The 19,381-nt window shown below is 43.8% G+C and overlaps 1 protein-coding gene across 12 annotated transcripts in view; it reads left to right on the top strand.

The window, feature by feature from the left end:
• LOC106592263 (chromodomain-helicase-DNA-binding protein 9) overlaps nucleotides 1-19,381 on the top strand; it is a 127,736-nt gene that overhangs the window by 59,297 nt on the left and 49,058 nt on the right. For all 12 annotated transcript variants that reach the window (XM_045689301.1, XM_045689299.1, XM_045689298.1 and 9 more), the window contains 6 exons: nucleotides 11,483-11,594; nucleotides 12,917-13,066; nucleotides 13,508-13,576; nucleotides 15,831-15,886; nucleotides 16,281-16,398; nucleotides 17,011-17,097. In XM_045689301.1, the coding sequence (XP_045545257.1) occupies nucleotides 11,483-11,594; nucleotides 12,917-13,066; nucleotides 13,508-13,576; nucleotides 15,831-15,886; nucleotides 16,281-16,398; nucleotides 17,011-17,097 (592 nt within the window). The remainder of the gene's footprint in view (nucleotides 1-11,482; nucleotides 11,595-12,916; nucleotides 13,067-13,507; nucleotides 13,577-15,830; nucleotides 15,887-16,280; nucleotides 16,399-17,010; nucleotides 17,098-19,381) is intronic.

The raw sequence follows: 19,381 nt of genomic DNA, 5'->3' as shown, positions 1-19,381 counted from the left end.
CTGGAATTCTTTGGACACTGTGTTAACTAACCTCCAGACGAGCTTCAATGCCATACAACTCTCTTTCCATGGCCTCCATCTGCTCTTAAACGCAAATAAGACTAAATGCATGCTATTCAACCGATCATTGCCAGTCACCTGCCCGCCCATCCAGCATCACTACTCTGGACGGCTCTGACTTAGAATACGTGGATAACTACAAATACCTGGGTGTCTGGCTAGACTGTAAACTCTCCTTCCAAACTCATATTAAGCATCTCCAATCCAAAATTAAATCTAGAATCGGCTTCCTATTTCGCAACAAAGCATCCTTCACTCATGCTGCCAAACATACCCTCGTAAAACTGACCATCCTACCGATCCTCGACTTCGGCGATGTCATCTATAAAATAGCCTCCAACACTACTCAACAAACTGGATGCAGTCTATCATAGTGCCATCCGTTTTGTCAACACAGCCCCATACACTACCCACCATTGCGACCTATACACTCTCGTTGGCTGGCCCTCACTTCATACTCATCGCTAAACCCACTGGCTGCAGGTTATCTACAAGTCTCTGCTAGGTAAAGCCCCGCCTTATCTCAGCTTGCTGGTCACCATAGCAGCACCCACTCGTAGCACGCGCTCCAGCAGGTATATCTCACTGGTCACCCCCAAAGCCAATTCCTCCTTTGGTCGCCTTTCCTTCCAGTTCTCTGCTGCCAATGACTGGAACGAACTGCAAAAATCTCTGAAGCTAGCGATTCCCATCTCCCTCACTAGCTTTAAGCACCAGCTGTCAGAGCAGCTCACAGATCACTGCACCTGTTCATAGCACATCTGTATACAGCCCATCTATCTACCTCATCCCCATACTGTATTTATTTATTTATTCTGCTCCTTTTAAAATAAATTGTAAGCCGGTATAGCCAGATGAGTGTTGTTTCCAGTAGCTTACTTTTATTCCAGTAAAACACAATTTTCAACAGCGCATAGATAGCAAATTACATAGGTTGCCACTCAACTAATAAAGCCTAATATCAAGCAAGCCATTTTAGCATTTGAATGCTGAAGGTCCCGGGCAGATGTGCAAGAACAGGAACCTGCCGCCTAACTCGCGTTTGTCACCGTGCAGGCTGGACACAGTGCGCAGTTTGACTAGGCTACTGATTTTCCCTAGGGTTGTTTGGCATGCAAAATGACTTGTAGTTCAATAACTGTCAACCCAGTTACATGCTTAGTTCCACACTGAAGGAGAGTTGTTGTAACAAAAGGTGTTTTCGGAAGGTAGAAAGAAAGTAGTATGAGCAAAAAATGTAAGTGAATCGATGATTTGTAATGTTTCAATCGATTTTCTGACCGACGCTGTCGTATCTTAAACATTTTAATCAAGGACCGATGTGTATCGATGATTCGTTACACCCCTAATTAGTATAGATTTTCTTAGGGTACCCTACTTGGGGCCCCGACCCCAAGTTTGGGAACCACCATACTAATCTCTCGCTCTGCTTGCTTCCTCTCTCTCTCTCTGTCTCCTCTGCTTCCTCCTGCATGCATTTCAGGCTGTCTCAGCCTCACCACTGAGTACCACATCACTGTCTGTCTAAGTAGCCTACTCTCTGTATAGCAAAGTTAATATGAGAACTTAGTAGCCTATTTAGGTAGGCTCCTTTTAACTTTCGCTTCCTACTTCATCCTTCTAGCTGGCTAAGTAACATTAGCCAGAGCCCTTCAACGTTACTGCAATAGAAAGGCAAATCAGGGAGGAAAATCAGGGAGGATAATCAGGAAGGAAAATCCATAGGATGCAGGGGAACAAACAAACAAACCACTGTTCATGATTCCACTCATTCTCAAAGAGGCAGGTGTGATTAGAACTCATTCAGAATCAAGAATATAAGCGTTCTGATCTTTGAGGTGATGACAGCAGATGAATGGCACAATGGGCCTCGGGTATCGTCATGGTATCTCTGTGCATTCAAAATGCCATCGATAAATTGCAATTGTGCTTGTTGTCCTTAGCTTATGCCTGCCCATAGCATAACCCCATCGCCACAATGAGCACTCTGTTCACAACGTTGACATCAACAAACCGCTCGCTCACACGACAACATACACGATGTCTGCCATCTGCCCGGTACAGTTGAAACCGGGATTCATCCGTGAAGAGCACTCTTCTCCATCGTGCCAGTGGCCATCTAAGGTGAGGATTTTCCCACTGAAGTCGGTTACGACGCCAAACTGCAGTCAGGTCAGACGCTGGTGAGGACGACCAGCACGCAGATGAACTTCCTTCAGATGCTTTCAGACGGTTTGTGCAGAAATTCTTCAGTTGTGCAAACCCAGAGTTTCATCAGCTGTCCGGGTGGCTGGTCTCAGACGATCCCGGCGGTAAAGAAGCTGGATGTGGAGGTTCTGGGGTGGTGGGGTTACACGTGGTCTGCGGTTGTGAGGCTGTTTGGACGTACTGCCAAATTTTCTAAAACAACGTTGGTGGTGACTTATGGTAGAGAAATGAACATTAAATTCTCTGGCAACACCTCTGGTGGACATTCCTGCTGTCAGCATGCCAATTGCACACTCCCTCAAAACTTGAGACATCTGTGGCATTGTGTTGTGTGACAAAACTGCACATTTTAGAGTGGCCTTTTATTTTCACCAGCACAAGGTGCACCTGTGTAATGATTGTGCTGTTTAATCAGCTTCTTGATATGCCACACCTGTCAGGTGGATGGATTATCTTGGCAAAGGAGAAATGCTCATGAACAGGGATGTAAACATTTGAGAGAAATAAGCTTTTTGTGCGTATGGAAACTTTCTGGGATCTTTTATTTCAGCTCATGAATCATGGGACCAACACTTTACATGTTGAGGACCTCTGTGTCTTCATATGTAGTTACAGCCCTGGCTACAGTGAACTTGGGGGTAACACTGGCACCTATAGTTTGGTCTTGTCCCAAGTTCTCAATCCTCACACAGGGACCCTGGAACATGTCAGTGTGCCCTCGGCCTACAAAATGCTGTCACACTGTTCTCTCTCCACACACACAGAATGGTGGGTGGTGTGCCAACTAGGACAGGGCAGTGCTGGGGGGCTGAGCATGGAGAGGAGAGGAGAATGCTGGGTTATTAGGCACCAGGCAGGATGAGGATCTGCTCATGGGAGCCAAACGGGGCCACTACCAGAACTAGAACTACAGCTCTCTCTGGGAATCACTGTAACACTCCATCAGACTATCTAGCCTGTCTGCAGGAGTGAAGGCCTAACTCACCTACCACACAGGGGACAGCTGGACTTGAGAGGAGAAGGACATGTAGAGAGAAAGAAGATGAGAGATGGCACCTCTGTAGTTAACCTAAGTATTGGGTGCCTGATTGGTTCCTGTGTGGTTTCAGTAATGGTGCTATTGGTCTGTTATTTACTCTATGTGCATGTGTTGGTGTGTCCCTGTGTATGTATCAACTGTAATACCTATGAAACGTCTGTAGTGGTGGTATTAGTAGTGAACTGTGGGTGGGCCTGTATAAAGCCAGTCTGTGGTCTTGGTTGGGTTCTGAGGCTGTAAAGCCTGTGTGATGTGGGATGAGTTCCACGCGTGTGTCTGCGTCACACCTCCTCCTCCCTCTTCCTCCGTTCCTCCTCGTTCTCCCATCATACTCTGTTTTGCTCTCTGAGGTCTTACTAAACCTCCATACACATTCCAACAACACTGACGCACATCACAGCTGCCAACCCATAGGATGCTTCCTCCCTCTCTCTCAAATCAAAGATTTCACAGTAAAATAAAGTGAAAAAGTGTTACTAATTTCACAGTTTAGTAGTCCTGTTGGTTTACGTGTCGGATATGGTGGTTTTGAAGGGGGGTGTTTTGCTATAGTCCAGTATGCCATTGACAGTCACCAGTATGTAATGGCCTCGTTAGGTTAAGATAAAGCAAGTGCGTCTTGCTATAGATGGGTTAGCTCACAACGTCACGAAAACCATGTGCACGCTTCAATGGGGCAGAATGCCTTGTGTTGTTGTGATTCTGGATGGCCAGATAGCAACAATGACAAGAAACTGCCATGTGGGGAATCGTAGGTGACTCGTTTCAGCTAGTTTCATCTTGTTCTTGATAACATGTCTTGTTTTGACTGATTTTATGTCGCTGCTAATATGGCTAAAAGTAGCTACCTAGCTAGCTAACACACATCTGTAACAATGTATTTGAGAGACAACAAGTGTTCTTTGTGCAAATGTATTTATGTTTTCAATAAACATTGGAAATGAAATATAGTTACGTGTTGTCAACAATCTAAGTCAACCCTGTCTGTTTTACCCCATAGTTGCACACACGTTGGTTTTGTTGCTAAACAACCAACACGTCTATAGGAGAGAATATAGTATGGCCTACTGTTTGATGATAGGAGGTGAAACTGCTGTATTTCTCTCTTTCTGTATTTCAGTCCTGCCTGTGTGTGGGAGAACATTCTGTTGTGTCCATATTTCCTGGACTGGTTGATATTAGAGCGGTCTTGTTGCCGTTTCACATTCTCCTCAGCTGCTCATAGAGCGTTCGCTCCGTTGCCACTCACAGGAAGTGATGTCACATCCACCGCCCACACTGCCAACTATATTCCCTGGGGCGCGTTGCCAGGCAACCCCAAAGTGTCATTGTGGATAGGATTATGGAAGTGTAATATCATCCGGAGGAGGAGGAGTAAAGTGAGAAAGATAGCTTTAGTCCCTACAACAACACATGTTCAAGGAGACCATGAAAGCTCTAGTATTGACAGGCAGTGGGAGAAACGCTCAGCCTCCTACAGACCACTGTGTGTGTGTGTGTGTGTGTGTGTGTGTGTGTGTGTGTGTGTGTGTGTGTGTGTGTGTGTGTGTGTGTGTGTGTGTGTGTGTGTGTGTGTGTGTACACATAAATGCATGGATATTTGTATAAATAACTGTGTGTGCTGTGTGGTTGTGTGTGTATGTTTCGTGCCTTCTCTCTAGCACCCTCTCTCTCCCTCTGTCTGCCTCTGTCTCCATCTAAACCACCACAGCCAATATCAGTCCTGATTTAGTGGGAAATGTCCAGGTGGGATAGTGTATCCTAGACCTAGCCTAGCGTGTGGCCGAGGACCAGTGTGTGAGGCCGAGACCAGCTTAGTGTGACTGACTTAGTGTGACTGAGACAGGCTAGGCTGTGGTAACGGCTGCAAGCACTAGGCAGGATGAATGCCTGGCTGGTTGAATGACTGGCTGTGTTTGGCTGGATGACTGACTGGCTGGCTGGTTTTCCTGGCTCCACTGTACTGTATTGGAGCATAAGCCCAGAGGGAGTCTTCTATCGCTTAACTAGAGACAGGCTACCACGGTCACAGCACATACAGTACCCTCTGTAATTATTAGGACAGTGAAGCATTTCTTCTTCTTTTGGCTCTATACTCCAAAAGTTTGGATTTACATTTTAGCAGACGCTCTTATCCAGAGCGACTTACAGTAGCGAATGCATACATTTCATAAAAAGTTTTTTTTCCCATACTGGTCCCCCGTGGGAATCGAACCCACAACCCCGGTGTTGCAAACACCATGCTCTACCAACTGAGCCACACGGGATTTGAACTCAAACAATGACAACAAGGTTGAAGTGCGGACTGTCAGTTTTAATTTGAGGGTATTTTCATTCATATCAAGTGAAACATTTAGAAATTACAGCACTTTTTGTACATAGTACCCCCATTTTAGGTGACCAAAAGTATTGAGACAAATTCACTTATATGTATTGAAGTGAGAAAGCACAAATATCATACCCCCAACACATGCGAACCTCTCACCATTATAATAACAGGGGAGGTTAGCATTTTATTGGGGGGTATGATATTTGTATATCTGTAACTTTCCCACTCATCATTATTCACGATTAATTCAGGATTATCCATAATCATGGTAGCATCCACATTAATGTAGAAGTGTTTAGAAACATATTCTATTCTTAATTACAATTAAAGTGACTCCAAAATGACACAATACATTATTTATCATTCATTTCTATTGGGCACAAAATAATCTGAAACACAACCAAAACAAACAGCAAATGCATCCAACAAGTTTGTAGTCAAAAGGTTGATGTAGTTATTGTGTGCTATGAATATGGGACCAAATACTTAAATTTAATACACATAAGTGAATTTTGACCAATACTTTTAGTCCCCTAAAATGGGGGGAGTATGTACAAAAATGCTGTCATGTCAAACTGTTTGCCCGATATGGATGAAAATACCTTAAAATTAAAGCTGACAGTCTGCACTTTAACCTCATAGTCATTGTTTGATTACAAATCCAAACTGTTGCAGTATAGAACCAAAATAATAAAAATGCTTCCCTGTCCCAATAATTACGGAGGGCACTGTAGTTAGCTCTGTGTGCGTGTGTGTGTGTGAGTACCTGTTTCAGAGTAGTTGGTGTTGTGTGAGAAGGAATCTACTTACTGCGTGTCTGCTCTTGTGAGTGTTGCTGTGTTTTGGAGCGTATCAGACAGAGCTAGAGAGCTTCTGTTCCTGTTGCTGTGTGAGAGAGTACAGGGAGGGGAGAGGGGAGGAGAGGGGTGGAGGAAGACAAGGTGAGAGATCATGTGCATGACAGAGGGAATGAGGGAGGAATGATCAGCACACACAGAGAGAAGACAGGAGTACGGCCCAGGGAGGGAGGGAGCTGTTGTATTATCTCTGTGTGTCTGATCTCAGGCTATGTAGGGCATTTAGAGCACTTAGAACAGACATAGAGTACAGACATAGGCCTGTACAATACTGACATATACAGACATATACCGTACATGTCTAGGCTGAGGACTTCACAGTAGAGGTCTTCCCGGATCCACCTGTACCCGAATACCCGAGACCCGATCCGGGACCCCAAGCTAAACGTGCCACTCTTTTAACGAGAGTGGCACGTGTAGCTCGCTGTTGTTGTTGGCCAGTCATAAGTCATCAAAGCGGCAATAGGCTACAGCCATAGAGCCTCCGTGTTAGGAGATATTTAATCAATGGAAGATGGAATTCAAATTCTGTAATTAAAAATGAAAGGAGAATGATAGGCTACAACGACCAAGAGCCAACAGCTAAGCTGCTACTTTATATTCTGAATGGAGTTGTTGTTGTTTAACTGTGCAGGACGAGAAAGCGCATGCATTCTCAATCAGCCTAGACAGGCTACATAATCATATTGGATGATATGGCAGCTATTAGTCTACTATAGCGCGAGTCTGCTTGGTTGGTTGCTGTCTCTTCCTCCCACCTCCCTGTTCCCGTGTCACTCGCTCACTCCCTCAGTAGCCTACACACACAGCACAGCCCCTGCCCGAGCTTCACCTCTGTTTACCTCCTCTCCCTCACGCTTTATCAGCTCCAGTTAATTAATAAAGTAGCTTAAAAATATACTTTTCTGCTGCTTCTTTCACTCGGATCGGACGACGAGGTCTATATGGAACGGGTCTAGTTGTCCTCGGGTCCTTTCGGAAGGGGTCTCTATATAAAAAAATATATATTTATGCATATCGGAGCCGGATGGGAAAGCCCCAGGTTCATTTCGAATGGGTCAATGTTTTTGGACCCGTGAAGGACTCTATGTTACAGTTCAATGAGATGGATGTGCCGCTGTGTTTTTCCTTTTTTTGTAGTTAGGTAACGAAGTTCGGACGAGGGAAGAGACACAGGAGTATTAGCATGGACTTATACAGGCATTCGGAAAGTATTCAGACCCCTTGACCTTTTCCATATTTTGTTAGGTTACAGGCTTATTCTAAAATTGATTAAATCTTTTTTTCCCTCATCAATCAACACACAATACCCCATAATGACAAAGCAAAAACAGGTTTTTGAAAATGTATTAAAAATAAAAAACTGATATCACATTTACATAAGTATTCAGACCCTTTACTCGGTACTTTGTTGAAGCATCTTTGGCAGCGATTACAGCATTGAGTCTTCTTGGGTGTGACGCTACAAGCTTGGCACACCTGTATTTGGGGAGTTTCTCCCATTCCTCTCTGCAGATCCTCTCAAGCTCTGTCAGGTTGGATGGGGAGCATGGCTGCACAGCTATTTTCAGGTCTCTCCAGATATGTTCGATCAGGTTCAAGTTCGGGCTCTGGCTGGGCCACTCAAGGACATTCAGAGACTTGTCCTGAAGCCACTCCTGTGTTGTCTTGGCTGTGTGCTTAGGGTTGTTGTCCTGTTGGAAGGTGAACCTTTGCCCCAGTCCAAGGGCCTGAGCACTCTGGAGCAGATTTTCATGAAGGATCTCTCTGTAGGGATGGTGCCAGGTTTCCTCCAGACATGACACTTGGCTTTCAGGCGAAAGAGTTCAATCTTGGTTTCATCAGACCAGAGATTCTTGTTTCACATGGTCGGAGAGTTTTTAAGTGCCTTTTGGCAAAATCCAAGCGGGCTGTCATGTGCCTTTTATTGAGGCGTGGGTTCCGCCTGGCCCTCTACCATAAAGGCCTGATTGGTGGAGTGCTGTAGAGATGGTTGTCCTTCTGGAAGGTTCTCCCATCTCCACAGAGGAGCTCTAGAGCTCTGTCAGAGTGACCATTGAGTTCTTGGTCACCTCCCTGACCAATGCCCTTCTCTCCCGATTGCTTAGTTTGTCCGTGCAGCCAGCTCTAGGAAGAGTTTTGGTGGGTCCAAACTTCTTCCATTTAAGAATGATAGAGGCCACTGTGTTCTTGGGGACCTTCAATGCTGTAGAAATGTTTTGGTACCCTTCTCCAGATCTGTGCCTCGACACAATCCTGTCTCGGAGCTCTGCGGACTATTCCTTTAACCTCATGGCTTGGTTTTTGCTCTGATATGCACTGTGAACTGTGGGACATTATATAGACAGCTGTGTGCCTTTCCAAATCAGGTCCAATCAATTGAATTTACCACAGGTGGACTCCAATCAAGTTATAGAGACATCTCAAGGATGATCAATGGAAACAGGATGCACCTGACTCAATTTCGAGTCTTATAGCAAAGGGTCTGAATACTTATGTAAATAAGGTATTTCTGGTTTTTGTTTTTAATACATGTGCAAAAAAAGTAAAACCTGGTTTCGCTTAGTCATTATGGGGTATTTTGTGTAGATTGCTAAGAGAAAAAAAATATTGAATCTATTTTAGAATAAGACTGTAACGTAACAAAATGTGGATGCAGTAACGGAGTCAACAGAACGCAGACCATTCCATTGATCAGATTGGCACACATTTAACAAATTAGATCTAGCAAAGTGGATATTCCTCAAATCCGTCATGAGTTATGCATTGTAACAGGGCCACAATGTACTTACTTATGTCTGATTTTTATATATTTGGCTTTTTTTCGCTGCACAACATTTATAAGTTGTCCGGCTTAAAATAAGTAACTGTTAAACGCTAACTCCTGCTCGTATAAGCTGGTTAGCATAGCTGGCGCATATAGAAATCGGTGGTGGTAGTCAAAGTAGTTTTTAACTGTAATAAAGTTGATTGGTGACGTTGACATGAACATATATTGGGGTTGACATCCATACAGCATGATACTCTGATTTCTACCTCAACATAGTGTGAAATACACATAGAAACAATAGCCTAAATGTATGTTAATGTTGCTGGGGGGCAATGAGCAGACTCGGGATTTTTCCCCCACTCTATTCCATGGCAATTGAGTTCAATTGACCTTTTTACCACATCTACAGTATTAGCCTGTTTGATCCAACCACGCTAGTCTCTGTCTGCCTGCATGGGGATTTGGAGTCTGGACTGGCTCTTTGTGTAGGTTGAATCATATGCATGTTTATGTGTTTTCTGAGCCATAGAGGGAGGGCGGGGAAGAGTGGAGAGGGATGGAGGGATTGGAAGAGAGAGCGATGGAGGAGAGACAAGATAGAGAGAAAGGTAGGCGGCAAGTGGCGGAGACTGAGAGGGGGGGAGAAAGAGAGCAAGACCAGAGAGGAAGACGTGATGGGGATAACTGGGCCTAAAATCGGTCTTCTCCAGCAAGTGGCGGTAAAAAAAAAATATATCGCTCACCAAGCGAGGAGTTTTTGTATGGAGTGTCGAATTTAGTTACCAAAATATGTAATGGCTTATTTATGGGCCGTCATTGTAAATAAGAATTTGTTCTTAACTGACTTGCCTAGTTAAGTAAAGAAAATGTGTTAGATGTGGCTTATTTGATCTGATAGAAGTTTGGTAATGCTTAGGTTTTTACCAGTCTAATGATATTAGGAGGACATGTGACATCCCGGCATCTTTGAGAAAAAACACTTTATTGGAGTTTTGCCTGTTGTTCACACACGTATCTGCCCTCTCATTGGCTAGAATGGTCCCACCTGATCTTGCCTCCTCCCAACTGCCTTCCATTTTTTAAGACATTTATTTTCATTGTTAGATCGACCACTTGAGTATCTGGTCAATATAATGGATCATCTGTGGCAAAACAGAGAGCTAGAGACAGAGAAGGGAGGAGACTCAGTCACTATCTATATCTCTTTGTTTTGATCCAATAAAGAGCTTGACAAATGGAGCAGTGGAAGTCCAGTCTTACATGTTGATAAGAACACAGCAGGCTGGGGTGGACAGACAGACAAACAGATATGCAGGCAGTCAGGCAGGCGCACACACAAGAGAGAGAGAGACTGTCTGTGTCTCTCTCTCAAACTGTACATAGCAGAGATCTATTGTATCAGTCTACTGGTTCATTTCTTCCCTGTCTGCAGACACTCTGACACACACACACACGCGCGCGCGCACACACACACACACACACACACACATACACTACACATTTTCTCCCTGAAAAATATCTCTGCATTCTGCACATGATGAGATATTGAGTCACCACAGTCATGGACATATTAGAAGCTGATTCTCACACAATAACCAAGAGGGACATGATTATATTATTGCATTTTTTTAAATGTGATAATCCCTTATTGAGGTCATTAGGTCATTCAATATGCTAAAGTATTTATTTAAAATATGTGCTAATACTGTAGCTAATACTATACTGCATGGTTACTTCCCATGAAAATGTATGTTTTGATGTACTATAATTTAAATATACTGCTGCCAACTTGAATCAGTCACTATTTGTCTCTAGGTTATGAAAGTACATTTAATAAGGCATTAAGCAACCATGGAAAGGATTAAATCATTCATTTTAAGTGAGGCAAAATAAACAGAGCTGGACTGGTAATAACAGTAACTATGCTTACTTAATTATAATTCTTTGGGTAATAATTCCTTTTTGCCTTTAAAAGATGCAGTGAGGAACATGGCATATACTGTACTGCGCCGCACCACTCGGCAGCACACACACTCCTGAGGTCATTTATTTAGCACAGCAAGGACAATCTTTATATTATCGTTCATCAATTATTCAGAGACAGTTTCCATGAAACATAGCAGAGGGAAAGAGGAGAAAATAGAGTCCAGTTTTCCTATTTTTTTCTCTCGTTTAACAGACGTTGATCCTTAATGTTTGTCCTGTTATCTTTATTTCAGGAAAATCGTCATTAAATTTGGAGGGATGAAGAAGAAGAGGAAGACAGAGTCTTCAGAGGAGGGGTCTGATGAAGAGCGTCCGCCTCGAAGATCCTTTAAAGACGATGACTCGGTGAGTCCCTCCCCCAGTCTCCAAGCTGCAGCAAAAGCCTTATGCCGGTGTTATTGTGATTATTAAAGGCATGGAGTCCCTCCCCATGTCTCCAAGGCTACAGTATGCAGGCTCTTTACGGCTGCAGAACTCTTATGATAGTGTTGTCGTGATGTATAAGGCAGGGGTAGGCAACTATATTTATTTATCTATTGTAGTATTATTATTAAAAGGCATGGAGAGGCCATTTCCTCAGTCTGCAGAACGCAGGCCTTTATGTTTAAAGATTCATGTGATATAGACTGGTTCTTATGACAGCGTTGTTGTGATAGTTAAAGCCATGGAGAGTCCCTGTCCTTGGGCTCTCTTGTTGGCCGTGCTGCTGCTGATGCTGAGTGGAATACAGGAGTCACAGCTGTGGTATGGAGTCAAAGTACACCGGGTGGTTCAGAGTGAGTTCAGGGCCTAACCAACTCAAGAACAAATAGCTCCAGTGTAATTTACTGTTGTTGTTGGTAGAGCTGAGGATTATGTAGGGGTAGGCCTATTCTATACCGTGAGGACAGTCCTTATCCATAGACACTGGTGTTGAGTGAGGGGGACGATCTGCTCTGTTCCAGTTGACAGAGTATTCAGTGAGTGGGGATGAAAGACTACTCTCTCCCCCTGGCTGTGTCATCATATGGAGCGACTGGAGATTCCCCCCCCCCCGCGCCCATGTGTGGGTATAATTATCCTCATTATCCCCCACACCCAGTCTTAATTAGAGCTGTCTGAAGATGTCATTTAGAATGATTCTCCATTCCTGTCTGTTGCACTATAAGTGATGGAGTTAGTAGACAGACAGCTCTGAGAACAGCTACAGCATCATCACCACAGGGGACCCCTCAGCCTGGGAGGTAACCTGACAGGCAGGGAAGGAGGGACCACTCAGCCTGGGAGGTAACCTGACAGGCAGGGAAGGAGGGACCACTCAGCCTGGCAGGCCTGAGTATTTTATGGTCAGCCTGGGTTATTCTCATCCACAGACACATTATTAGTTTCAACTGAATGGTATTTAGTATCTCATTAAACTGTGGCTGTCATTAGCAGGGTCTCTCTGATGTTTTTTCCTAATAATAAACACTAAGCACACTTCAATGTCACACCTATTGCTGCGGAGTGCATACAACACAGACACATACACAAACACTATTGAGAATAGACAGGAATGCCTTCGATGGCTGCCTACATATTAACCCAATAAAACATAGGACAAGAGTTATACTGATATTTTGGCTGTGCTGATTTGTATAATACAGAACCTCCGTAATACTTAACCTCTTTCCCTTACCCCCCTGTAGACGCGTCGGTCGAACCGCCAGGTGAAGAGGAAGAAGTATGCAGAGGAGGGAGAGGCCAGGGTGTCTGATGAGGAGGTGAAGGTCATGGTTAAAGCCAAGAAGACCAGCACTGCTGCAGCACGCAAAGAGCCAGCACAGCAGCTGTTTGTGGTGAGGAGATACTGGCCTGGCCCAGGCAGCAATCAATAACTCTCAATAACATTCAGTTGTTCTAGACCAGTTGTTTCCAACTCCAGTCCTCCAGTACCCCCAACAGTACACATTTTTGCTGTAGCCCCAATGACTTGAATCAGGTGAGTTTGTCTGGGGGCTACAACAACAATGTGTACTGTTGGGGGTACTGGAGGACTGGAGTTGGGAAACACTGTAAGACTGATAGGTTCTACATTACCAAAACATCTCAGCATTACATTCTTCATTGCTTTAGCATTGCCCTATCTATTCTAATATGTGTGTTATAGCAGTACAATGCATCTCAAGGCCATACTTCATTCTGATATACATTGAAAATACATGAAACTGGTGTGTGGAGTATGAAGGTTGTACATGGAGCTGTTAAAGTGGTTTGTTTCCATCTTGTCAATGCTGCAGGAAAACCCCAGTGAGGAGGATGCTGCAGTTGTTGACAAGATCATGTCATCTCGAATAGTCAAGAACGAGGTAGGATTACAATCATTATCTTTAATGCCACACTCACTCATACCACTCTTTGTAGTACTATAGTATTTTAGTTTGCAGTACTACATCTACAGTCGTGGCCAAAAGTTTTGAGAATGACACAAATATTAATTTTCACAGTCTGCTGCCTCAGTTTGTATGATGGCAATTTGCATATACTCCAGAATGTTATGAAGAGTGATCAGATGAATTGCAATTAATTGCAAAGTCCCTCTTTGCCATGTAAATGAACTGAATCCCGCAAAAACATTTCCACTGCATTTCAGCCCTGCCACAAAAGGACCAGCTAACATCATGTCAGTGATTCTCTCGTTAACACTAGTGTGAGTGTTGACGAGGACAAGGCTTGAGATCACTCTGTCATGCTGATTGAGTTCGAATGACAGACTGGAAGCTTCAAAAGGAGGGTGGTGCTTGGAATCATTGTTCTTCCTCTGTCAACCATGGTTACCTGCAAGGAAACACGTGCCGTCATCATTGCTTTGCACAAAAAGGGCTTCAAAGGCAAGGATATTGCTGCCAGTAAGATTGCACCTAAATCAACCATTTATCAGATCCTCAAGAACTTCAAGGAGAGCGGTTCAATTGTTGTGAAGAAGGCTTCAGGGCGCCCAAGAAAGTCCAGCAAGCGCCAGGACCGTCTCCTAAAGTTGATTCAGCTGCAGGATCGGGGCACCACCAGTACAGAGCTTACTCAGGAATGGCAGCAGGCAGGTGTGAGTGCATCTGCACGCACAGTGAGGCGAAGACTTTTGGAGGATGGCCTGTTGTCAAGAAGGGCAGCAAAGAAGCCACTTCTCTCCAGGAAAATCATCAGGGACAGACTGATATTCTGCAAAAGGTACAGGGATTGGACTGCTGAGGACTGGGGTAAAGTCATTTTCTCTGATGAATCCCCTTTCTAATTGTTTGGGGCATCCGGAAAAAAGCTTGTCCAGAGAAGACAAGGTGAGCACTACCATCAGTCCCGTGTCATGCCAACAGTAAAGCATCCTGAGACCATTCATGTGTGGGGTTGCTTCTCAGTCAAGGGAGTGGGCTCACTCAGCTTTTTGCCTAAGAACACAGCCATGAATAAAGAATGGTACCAACACATCCTCCGAGAGTAACTTCTCCCAACTATCCAGGAACAGTTTGGTGAAGAACAATGCCTTTTCCAGCATGATGGAGCACCTTGTCATAAGGCAAAAGTGATAACTAAGTGGCTCGGGGAACAAAACATCGATATTTTGGGTCCATGGCCAGGAAACTCCCCAGACCTTAATCCCATTGAGAACTTGTGGAAAATCCTCAAGAGGCGGGTGGACAAACAAAAACCCACAAATTCTGACAAACTCCAAGCATTGATTATGCAAGAATGGGCTGCCATCAGTCAGGATGTGGCCCAGAAGTTAATTGACAGCATGCCAGGGTCGGATTGCAGAGGTCTTGAAAAAGAAGGGTCAACACGGCAAATATTGACTCTTTGCATCCACTTCTTTGTAATTGTCAATAAAAGCCTTTGACACTTATGAAATGCTTGTAATTATACTTCAGTAATCCATAGTAACATCTGACAAAAATATCTAAAAACACTGAAGCAGCGAACTTTGTGGAAATTAATATTTGTGTCATTCTCAAAACTTTTGGCCACAACTGTACTTACCTTCTGCAATGCGGTTTTGATTGAATTCAGCCCTCTGTCTTTTCCTACTATACACTGAGTGTACAAAACATTAAGAACACCTTCCTAATATTGCACTCCCCCTTTTGCCCTCAGAACAGCCTCATTTCGTCGGGGCACAGACTATACAAGGTGTCAAAAGCGTTCCACAGGGATGCTGGCCCATGTTGACTCCAGTGCTTCCCACAGTTGGCTGTTGAGCGTGAAAAATCCTGCAGCGTTGCAGTTCTTGACACAAACCGGTGCACCTGGCACGTACTACCACACCCCGTTCAAAGGAAAAAAATATTTTGTCATGCCCATTCATTCTCTGAATGGCACACATACACAATCCATGTCTCAATTGTCTCAAGGCTTAAAAATCCTTAATTAACCTGTCTCCTCCCCTTCATCTACACTGATTGGAGTGGATTTAACAAGTGACATCAATAAGGGATCATAGCTTTCACCTGGATTCACCTGGTCAGTCTATGTCATGGAAATGGAAGGTGTTCTTAATTAATGTTTTGTACACTCAGTGTATGAAGAGCTTTTAGTCTGTATTCTGTTCTATAATATTGGTTCCTCTTCTAGGTCGCTCCAGGAGTTATCGTAGAAGTGGAGGAGTTCTTTGTAAAATACAAAAACTAGTAAGGCATTCTTTGTCATTCCAGCTAAGATAATTGCATTCACATTTTTTATGTTAAACAGAGTGATGTAAGACGCAGCTTGTCATTACTAGTTCTTGCACTACCACTTTGAGACGCCTTTGACTGAACTCACATGTGACCTCATTGTAGTTTCAGTAGAACAAAATCGAGGTCAATCTGAAATGAAGATTAATTTGGTGTGTAGTAGATTGTAAATCCTATACAAATGTAAAATGTACAAAATGGCACACAAATGGAACATTTAAACTTAAAGTAAACATATATCCATTTGAAAGATGTACGACGTCTTAAAAGACATTCAAGGTTTATTTGACGTTTGTACTATACGTGTGTGTTCTCGTGCGTTCCTGACTCTGTGTGTTGTCTCTCTCAGCTCCTACCTCCACTGTGAGTGGGCCGTAGAGCAGCAGCTGGAGAAAGACAAGAGGATTCAGCAGAAGATCAAACGTTTCAAGATTAAACAGGCACAGAGAGCCCACTTCTTTGCAGATGTAAGACCCTTTCACACCAGTGTGTGTGTGTGCGAGTCAGTGTGTGTGTGTGTTTGCCTGTTTAGCACAGGTGTGTTTGCATGCATCTCTGTAGTGTGCTTTAGGCCTTGATATGTTCATCCCACCCACCCATGCAGTCATACAGTGTGTTTCCCCCCCAGACTCCAGATGGCATGAAGGTGGTTTACTTTGTCTGACTATGTCTTCCTGTGTGTTTTAGATGGAGGAGGATCCCTTTAACCCTGACTATGTCTTCCTGTGTGTTTTAGATGGAGGAGGATCCCTTTAACCCTGACTATGTCTTCCTGTGTGTTTTAGATGGAGGAGGATCCCTTTAACCCTGACTATGTCTTCCTGTGTGTTTTAGATGGAGGAGGATCCCTTTAACCCTGACTATGTCTTCCTGTGTGTTTTAGATGGAGGAGGATCCCTTTAACCCTGACTATGTCTTCCTGTGTGTTTTAGATGGAGGAGGATCCCTTTAACCCTGACTATGTCTTCCTGTGTGTTTTAGATGGAGGAGGATCCCTTTAACCCTGACTATGTCTTCCTGTGTGTTTTAGATGGAGGAGGATCCCTTTAACCCTGACTATGTCTTCCTGTGTGTTTTAGATGGAGGAGGATCCCTTTAACCCTGACTATGTGGAGGTAGACAGAGTACTGGAGGTGTCCTATTGTGAAGACAAGGACACAGGAGAGGTACGAGCGGTGGGGGGGGCAGGAGGAGGGCCTCTTTCATTCACAACAAATGACCTCCAACGGAGAGATGATTAGACTGCCTTTTGTTGGAAAGAGAGAGAGAGAGAGAGAGAGAGAGAGAGAGAGAGAGAGAGAGAGAGAGAGAGAGAGAGAGAGAGAGAGAGAGAGAGAGAGAGAGAGAGAGAGAGAGAGAGAGAGAGAGAGAGAGAGAGAGAGAGAGAGAGAGAGAGAGAGAGAGAGAGAGAGAGAGAGAGAGAGAGAGAGAGAGAGAGAGAGAGAGAGAGAGAGAGAATGGGTGTGTATGTCTGAACATTATGTGTGTGTGTATGTCCTTGAGTGTGTCTCATCTCCTCATTTGTAGAAGATACTATTGTAAAGCATGGGGTCATTCCATACATGTGTATTATGGTTGTTGTCTCTGTTACTTTAGCTGAGGGTGTAGCTACTAGTGTTGCTTGGTGTACCGGTACCACGGTAACGCCACGGTAATACCCCACAGTACTAAAACCTCATGATACTTATGATACCAACATTTTAGAATACCATAGTACCGTTTGATCTAAAGAACCTGCTGGTGCCAGTTGAATTTAAGCATCTAGTCTGTTGTATGAGCAGGTCCAATCATATCCACTTCACTTTCGTCAACATATCACGTGGCAGCTGTAATCAATCAGCCACATCCCCTACTAGCCCCCACTGACCTGCTTCTCTCCGGCCCCTCTTCATGCTCATCTATTCCTCCATCCTCGCTCGTGATGTCGACCCTGATGAGTCCTCTGTTGTTTCATTTGTACATTTGTTACATTGGAGCAGCGTGGAGAGCAAGCAGCAAAGTTTGTACATTATATAATTTCATCACCTGTTATAACCAAGAGCACAGGCCAGTTTGATCTGACTTTGCAAGTTCACTGTCATGCAGCCTCTGAGTGTCAGAGAGGGAAAATAGAGCAGCGCTTCACGACAGGCATGCTTACAGCTTTACAGCAAAGGAAATGGCTTGTCCCTAGGGTAACCATATTAGCGCCACACCTGCGGTCACGAGTCATGACGACAGTCAAATTCCACATGAACGTTTAGTTACGGAAATTAGAGTTCTCCAAGCTCTGATACTTAAAAGCTCTGATACCATAAAAAAGCCAGCTCTGATAGTAGCCTACCAAACTTGCTAACTCTATTGTCCCTCTAATCACTCTGACATCAATGCAAATGTAGTTGAAAATCTAATAAAACACTTCATGAGATCATGTTGCACAACATTTCTATAAGCTATGCAATTGCGTGAGAACAAAGTGATGGCCTCTATTAAAAAGAGGAAGATCCCATCAGCTTTCTATAGGCTAGGCCTACTATATTTATTCCTCAACTTTCCTAATATTAAGCACATTGCTTCTCTTTACAACAGGAGTATAGCTTATCTGGCTGGCATGAAAATAAACCCCGGGAAAAGAGTCCTCCATTCGCTATTTAAGTGCATAGGTGACATGTATTTTTCCCCCTGCCCGTTTCGAGACAGTTGCATGATAATGGTCCATTCTAAATCAAAACAAATGTCACACATATATTATTTAGTATATGTAAAGACAAGATTAAATCAAGAATAGTCTGATGGGTGACAATATTAGCCTGTCACTTGTGAATGATATCACTTGTGAATGATACCCAGCTTCAGGCAAACAGCGCATTATTTTTTTTGCGAGCATGGTAGAGCATGGTGTTTGCAACGCCAGCATGGTGTGTGCAACGCCAGGGTTGTGGGTTCGATTCCCACGGGGGGCCAGTACAATTATTATAAAAAAAATTTAAATGCATGAAATGAAATGTATGCATTCACTACTGTAAGTCGCTCTGGATAAGAGCGTCTGCTAAATTACTAAAATGTAATGTAAATGTAATATTCGCACACCTCATATAGCCTAGCCCAGAGACCTACAGTGAGGGGAAAAAGTATTTGATCCCCTGCTGATTTTGTACGTTTGCCCACTGACAAAGAAATGATCAGTCTATAATTTTAATGGTAGGTTTATTTGAACAGTGAGAGACAGAATAACAACCAAATAATCCAGAAAAATGCATGTCAAAAATGTTATAAAATGATTTGCATTTTAATGAGGGAAATAAGTATTTGACCCCTCTGCAAAACATGACTTAGTACTTGGTGGCAAAACCCTTGTTGGCAATCACAGAGGTCAGACGTTTCTTGTAGTTGGCCACCAGGTTTGCACACATCTCAGGAGGGATTTTGTCCCACTCCTCTTTGCAGATCTTCTCCAAGTCATTAAGGTTT

Source organism: Salmo salar, chromosome ssa11, assembly GCF_905237065.1.
Source record: "Salmo salar chromosome ssa11, Ssal_v3.1, whole genome shotgun sequence".
Taxonomy (NCBI): domain Eukaryota; kingdom Metazoa; phylum Chordata; class Actinopteri; order Salmoniformes; family Salmonidae; genus Salmo; species Salmo salar.
The sequence above is the reverse complement of the archived record's forward strand: the minus strand, read 5'-3'. Positions and strand labels throughout refer to the sequence as shown.